Raw genomic sequence first — 7,464 nt, forward strand, 5'->3', positions numbered from 1 at the left:
AGGGGAGACCTCATCACTCTCTACAACTCCCTGAAAGGAGGGGGTAGCCAGGGGGGGGTTGGTCTCTTTTCCCAGGCAACTCTCAGCAAGACAAGAGGGCACGGTCTCAAGTTGTGCCAGGGGAGGTTTAGGTTGGACATTAGAAAGAATTTCTTTACGGAGAGGGTGATCAGACATTGGAATGGGCTGCCCAGGGAAGTGGTGGATTCTCCATCCCTGGAGATATTTAAAAAGAGACTGGATGTGGCACTCAGTACCATGGGATGGGAACTGCAGCGGCAGATCAAGGATTGGACTTGATGATCTCTGAGGTCCCTTCCAACCCAGCCAATTCTATGATTCTATGATGAGATAAACTGCTTGAAGTGAGAGTGCTTGAAGTGGCAGCTGTGGAGGAAGAAGGCAATGTGCCACTGGCAATATATCTGGCACCTCTTATATGGGATGATGCTTGCCCTCAGCTAAAACAAAGCTCTGCTCAAAAACAGGTGAAAAAAGCCCAGATCTGCTATAACTTGAATGTGTCATGGAGGAGAAGAGCTGTGAGATGTTAGAACCATACTGTTGTTCTTGCAGTTTTGAGTAAATTTGTTTAAATGAGCATATGTGGGGCAGTATTCAAGGAACTATATGACTCTTCCTAAAAATATGTTGAAGCAAAACATACATAAATATATGTGCATATGTATGTTTATATATGTATACACACACACACACATATATATATATGTATACTTTTAACTCCTATAGCCCTTATAAGCATCTCCAAAAGAGTTTGAAGGGAGACAATGACCTCCTATAATTAAGTATCTAAAATTTAGGAGCAACTGGACAGATTGGATCTAAGCCACTCTGGCAGCAGCCAGTGCCACCATGAGAAGGTGAATTACTCCAGTTAAGATCTGAACCTTCCACTGGGAAGAGCTGCCTCCCTCTATTGACTGCAGAGGCAGTCCAAGGTAACCAGGTTTCTGTCTTGGGTGGCTGAAGTAAAGGCTTAAAATTGGATAGGATGAATCATGACCAGGATGCCTCTGCCTTAGGGTTTGTCTGTGCACAGAGTTACTGCAGGGAACCATCACTCTTCCTGAATAGCATTACATGTAGATACACTTTTGGCTTATTTCTCTTCAACAACATCCCCATGACAGATGCAGAGTGGTTTGCTTCATAGTTCTCATGTGGAATTTTTCTGCAAGAGCTGCTGCCTTTTCAGCTAGTTGCCCTACCTTAATCCAAATTAACTTTAGTACGAAAATGCCCTTAATTTGCCATCCGTCCACCTCCAAGAGACATTTAAGATTTATGGATGTGAGCTCATCAATTAAGCACAAAGAGATTGAAAAAAAAAAAAAGAAAGAAGGCATTGAATACAATAAAAACCGACTTTTATTTCACAAATTATGGGTGTTATAAAACATATTGTTTCAGGAGAAATGCCTGTATTTGCCAGTGTGTTTCATTAAAGAATAATAAAGCCATACATATTTCATTTCCTTGTTCTGAGTTGCAAGAATATAAAATGCCCCATGCTGTCCCTGCTTTGTTGGGATTTTTTTATCTTTCTAATCTGATTTTTTCCCCCAAAACTAATGAAATCACCCTTTAAACACATACATTACTTTCATTTGAAGTGACTTATCATGGCTCTCTCTTCTTCTGGAGAACAAGGCAGCTGCCAGCACCTTTTGTTGTGCAGATTCATGCCTTGATCCCCGTTGATCTCAGCCTGGTTTCAGCAGCGCTGAGCTGCTGGTGTCCTCACCAGTGCTGCTTAAAGTGGGATACTGGGTGGCTGGTGTCTGTGGGGTCTGCACTTTGGGTATCTGCACCAGTTCCTGGCCCACCTCCCATCACGTGTAATCTCTTTCTTCTCACAGTATGCACCGACCCGCTGCGCATCTGCGCCGACGTCCTCGGAACAAGGCACCCTTCCTCCCTGCCATCACCACGAAGCTGTGCACGACCCCCAGCTGGTTCCCTGCCCGTGCCCACTCTTCTCCTGCCCATGGGAAGGCCACCTGGAGGTGGTGGTGTCCCACCTGAGGCAGACCCACCGCATCAGCATCCTTCAGGGGGCAGAGATCGTCTTCCTGGCCACGGACATGCACCTGCCCGCCCCCACGGACTGGATCATCATGCACTCTTGCCTTGGCCACCAGTTTTTGTTGGTCCTCAGGAAGCAGGAGAAGTACAAAGGCCACCCCCAGTTCTTTGCTACCATGATGCTGATCGGGACGCCGACCCAAGCCGACAACTTCACCTACCGCCTGGAGCTCAACCGGAACCAGAGGCGCCTGAAGTGGGAGGCGACTCCAAGGTCGGTTCTGGAGTGCGTGGACTCCGTCATTTCAGACGGGGATTGCCTCGTGCTGAACACTTCCCTGGCCCAGCTCTTTTCTGACAATGGAAGCCTAGCCATAGGGATTGCAATAACCACCAGCAAAGTTCACAGCGCCGAAGCTGAAATGTGAAACGGGAGAGGAAGAGGAGGAGGAGGAGGAGGAGGAGGAACAACCGCCATTGGTGCTCTAGCTGCCTCGTCAGAGCCAGAACTCGCAGACTTTTCTAGGGGGGGGTCTCAGGTCTTTTCTGGTATTTAGTACTCGTCCACAGCGGGCATTATGTAAACATCCCGTGGTTATGGTCTCTGTGTAACGTATTTACTGTTTTGTTAATACAATTTTATGAGAAATTTTAAAGAGGCTAATCAATTTCTTGTTGCCTTCCAGCAACTCTGGAAACAACGCTTTTCTCCAGGAAAGTGCACCCAGGGTGACTCGTAGAAACCTTTACTGGGAGTAAGCTATGCAAATGTGTTCCCTTCATTATATGCCTAATTGCCTGGTATTAAGAAGGCCCCTGTGCTGGGTAAAAGATAAAGTATTCCACTAAGGGACGAGAGCATCCGGGTTTCCATACCAACAACAGTGATTTAACTCTTACACTGTGGTCACAAGTGAGCCCCAGGGAGCCTGCAGTTTCAGAGCTCCCTGCAGCTTCCGAGAAAAAAAACCTTCACCACCTGGACAATGAAAGCTTTAGAAGAAAACAGCACCACCTCCGCTGAGCTGGGGCCTGGGAAACCTCATCCAGCATTAAATCAGGGATGACAGCTTGTGGATAGGCACTGTGAGCATGGTTAAATCTCACTCTTGTGTCATGATGGGCAGAGAGAGGCTTGCTAGATGGTGTGGGTCCAGGATGGATATAACCACAGCCAGTCATCAGGGCATTCACCTTTTCAATTGCTATTTCCTTAAGCATTCAAAAAGGGATTTTCAGAAAATGAAGTGTCAAGCCAATCCTAAATTGTGTACTGATCTTGCTATTGAATTCTGCGCCCCTTAGACCCACAGTGTGTGCTTCTAAATATTGATTTACAACAATGCAGGCAGAATATATCTGTGTGCAAATTGGCTATGAGATTTGAAATGTTCTCCTTGAAAAATAACTTTGAGGTTTTTTTCTTCTGTACACTTTGGGGGTGGTGATGGTCCCTTTATTCAGCTGAGTGTGTTTCTCAGCCAGCGATGGTCAGAACAAGGAATGGGCTCCTCTAAGAGCTTCTGCTTCAGATGGCTCCTTAGGGAGAGTCAGAAGCAGATGCTGACCACCTCCTGACACTTGGTCCCATCTGCACTCAGGAATGTTTCCTCCACAGAAAACAGCAGCAGTGAAATCTCACTGCAGTAGGTGACACGTGGAAGGAGGGGGCTCTACCAGTGAGCTCGACACATGAGAAGCATGGGAAATTGTCTTTTCCTGTTTTCCCTGCTGCCCATGTGTGGCTGTGGCCTGGCTGCTCCTGAATGCTTTTTTGAGAAACATCTGGTGGGTTGGGTCAGTTAGTAGCTAGAGAGATTGAGGATCGTTGCTTGAGTCTCTTGGAAAGCCAAGGAATGGGGGGGAAGTCAGTCCTTCAGTTTCAAAAGGCATCTCTCTGTAGCTTGCTTCGGGCAGGCAAAACCACTGATCTAATCACTAACCTCTCCCACCTGCTGCTCTCCTAGGAATTATTATAAATGATGCGTGAAGTAAAAGAAATTGCAATTTTCCTGAGATGAATGTCATTCAGGTAATGCCTTCTGAGTTGCAAATGCACCTCTCCTCCTTACCTGGGCTTTCACAGCAGGTCCCTGCTCTCAGAGGAGCCAAGGGTCTCTTCAACAGGCTGCTCATCACCACACAAGCTGCTCTCTGAAGAAGTCTCTGTTCCTGCAAGAGTATGCTGGGCCATATTTTCACAGCTCTTCAACCTCTGAATTGGGGAGTTCAAGGGGGTTATGGTGGTTTGCAGTGCTTCATTGGAAGGCTCAGGCTTCAGAGTGGCTTGCTTTTTCCTTGCCATGTTAAATATTCAGAACCAGCAACTGCTGCCCTTTCTCTAAATGATAGCAATAAATAAATCATTGGCATTTTTGTGGACTGAAACTGGCTTCTCCAGCTCCTCCGGCAAATATTCTGCTGCAGAATTAAAAAGAAGAAAAAGCAGTAAAACCCCAATAAAAACAGTTCTTCTAGTTGAAACTTCCTGAGCACTTTGGTAGAGACCTGCTGGTGTTGTTGCCTGGTCACAGCCAGTTCTAGGGGGTGGGATACTTGGGATACTCCTCAGGCACTCGCTTGTTCCAGCCTATTTGCTTCTTGCTAGTTGGCATCTTTGTTCTTGAAATATCTACTGGAATGAAGAATGTGCTGTCAGTATTTTTGGACATGCCCCCCTGCAAAGGACAGGTGTACTTCTGACAGGATGAGTGAGACAGCAAGAGTTTTTTTGGGGTGGCCAGCACCACCCCTTGCTAGCATGCTGATTTTCTGGTTTCAGAGGGGCAGGAGGCACAATGGAAACACGAGCCCCCAAAACAAACTTCCTCACATCTCACATGTCCTTCTCCCAGAGCTCTCTCATGGTCATAATAGCAGCTCAGCATTTCCATTTCCTTCCCAGTCCTCCCCCTCATCTGTTGGCCACCCTTCTCAGGCTGTTCTCAAGCTCTCATCCTGGGTTTCACCCTCTGGCCTGCAGAGCCCATGGGGTTTCTTTCCTCCTCCCACTTTTGTCTCTTGGGTGCCGTTGCTTAAATTATTCTCACTGCTCTTTGCAGCCAATCAAGTAACCTCCTTGCTCATCTCTCTCCACAGCTGCACAGCTCCAGCTCTGGCAGAGATTTCAGAAATCCGGATACACTGGAGTACTGATGAAAATCTGCCCAGTAACCACTTGCAGTACAGAAAAGGAGAACACAGGGGGAAGGAGATAGGGGTGCCTGCATCCAGCCTTCATCAGCATCTCAACATGAAACTCAAATGCTTAAGGGTATATTTAAGGGCTTTTTGCTCTGGAAGAGATTATAATTCTGTCACAATGCAAAGCCTGTGAGCAAGCCTCCACTGCTATAAAGCAAAGGTGAAGCAAATACGCTGCATGGTGGGACATAAATCCTAAAATGCTGGCAAGCAGGATCAACAATGAAATTCACTTTACACACACTCTTTCAGTGCCCATAATATAACACTTCTTACAGCTCTGCTCATGGTTGAAAGGCAGCTGTACCTTGGCTTCTCAAATCTGGCCTTAAATTTGGGCTTCTAGAATTAATTTTGCACTCTAGTATTTTGCATCTTTATAAAGTATTATATCCAGTCACTCCAAATTCTTTCAAAATGTGAATACAGTCTTCCACCTCTACAAAGTAAGGAAGTACCTTTCATTTAGTGCAGGAGAAAATCAGGTTTTACAAAACTGCTGTGCAGGTGCTGGCAAAATTCTGTGATCCTACCTACCTGAGAGCAGTGTTCCCTCTTTATTTTGTTTGGTTTACTACATAGACAAAATGGTGTTTTGTGGGTTTTCTAGAGTTTTCACGTATCTGTGCTCATGGATGGATTTTCTGGTGCCTGGATTAGTAAATTGCAACAATAATTTCATCAGGCTGAGCCAGATGGATTGCTACCAGACCCACTAGAAAACCTACTTTGGTTCTTCTGCACTATCCATCAGACACAGTGTGAATGTTAATGTCAGATCTGCAGTAAAACAGCATTAGTGCTTTCAGCTCAATCCCATTATGAATTAAGCTCACATCATATATCCATGGCTCCTTATAAATCAGCCAAAGCATCTCAAGTCTCATCATCTTGAAGATGACAAAGGATCTTGCTGTGCCAGTGCCAGCTGGAGGGCTTGCTGAGAAGTAGGGCAGTAGTCCTCTTCCCTCTGGACTCAGATATCACACCCTCTGTTTCATACCATCCTTTCTGAATACAGGACAGTGAGCTGCTGAAGAAAGGAGGAATGGTAAATCCTGGACAGCAAAAGGGTTGGAACAAAGTGAATATTTTACGAGAAATTGCTGGATACTGCTACAAGGCTCTCATTTGGGCATCAGAGGAATGAAGCCCAATTGACAGTACTGTAGTTATAGGTGATTTGTCTGCTTTTCTACCCTATAAGATATCTGAAAAGCACTTTGAAAAGAGCAGAGGCCATCAGAACAGGCTCAGAGGTGCACTTCTGCTCCAACTGGATCAGAAACACCTTCTCACTTGGAGGAGCTGCAGCTTCAGGACTGTTCAGACACAAGTGTAAGTTTTAAATTTTTTTTTTTTTTTAATCGAATGAACTCTGCAAGCTCACACCCTCTGAGTGAGGAGAGGTAAACAAAGATGTACCATCACCAGAACTATTCACATTAAATAATGATTCATCTTTTGCAGATAACCCTGCAGAAAACAAGGGGGTTTCACAGCAGGGCAGCGCCTGCAGGCTCTGGAGGTATCTACACACATCTGAGGGCAGAGCTCAGCCTCTGGACAGGAACATTACTCAACAGAAAGCACTTGGAGTGAGGTCACAGCAGGGGCTGTCAAGAAAATGATGGAACCTCCTGAGAGAAGCAAATCAGCAGGAAGCTGAGGCTCTTTGCAGAGAGGTGTCTCTTCACACCAGCACTTTCCACTCAGCCAAAGGGTCTCTCGTCTGCTGGGAGCCTTGTCTTGGGAGCAGTGTAAATGAGAGGATCAACCCTTGGCACTGTGTGTCTGCATGTTGGTGCAGGCATCCAGACCCAGTCCTGCCCCACAGCTCCTCTGGGTTTGATGGCACCTAAATACATCGGGCTGCTGGTGCTTCCTCCAAGCCCTCCCACCCAGCGGTTTTGTTGTCTTTCAGCTGCATAGCTCCCACCAAGGTAGGAAAATATTTGCTGAAAACCACCCAAAAAATCTTTGGCAGAACATCAAGTTAAACCTATACCCTCAGTTAGGACTATCATCATTCATTCTTTCTCCCTCCACAAAGGCAATAGTCTAATATGTAATTTCTTTTATCCCTCTTTGGATTCTGCCCCTCCAGAATATGCATGAGAAGGCAGTGCTCACCTACAAGAGAAAGATGAGGACTAACACTCATTGCAAGGATGGCTGTTTCCCCAGTGCTTTCACAAAGAGATGCCAGGCTCC

At 46.0% G+C, this 7,464-nt stretch overlaps 1 protein-coding gene across 1 annotated transcript in view; it reads left to right on the top strand.

Moving 5' to 3' along the window:
- Window positions 1-2,940, top strand: part of SIAH3 (siah E3 ubiquitin protein ligase family member 3) — a 49,924-nt gene extending 46,984 nt beyond the window's left edge. The window contains exon 2 of the mRNA XM_071739675.1: window positions 1,881-2,940. Within this exon, the coding sequence (XP_071595776.1) occupies window positions 1,881-2,474 (594 nt within the window). The 3' untranslated portion in view covers window positions 2,475-2,940. The remainder of the gene's footprint in view (window positions 1-1,880) is intronic.
- Window positions 2,941-7,464: the final 4,524 nt, after the last annotated feature.

The sequence above is a fragment of the Heliangelus exortis genome, chromosome 1, assembly GCF_036169615.1.
Source record: "Heliangelus exortis chromosome 1, bHelExo1.hap1, whole genome shotgun sequence".
Taxonomy (NCBI): Eukaryota; Metazoa; Chordata; class Aves; order Apodiformes; family Trochilidae; genus Heliangelus; species Heliangelus exortis.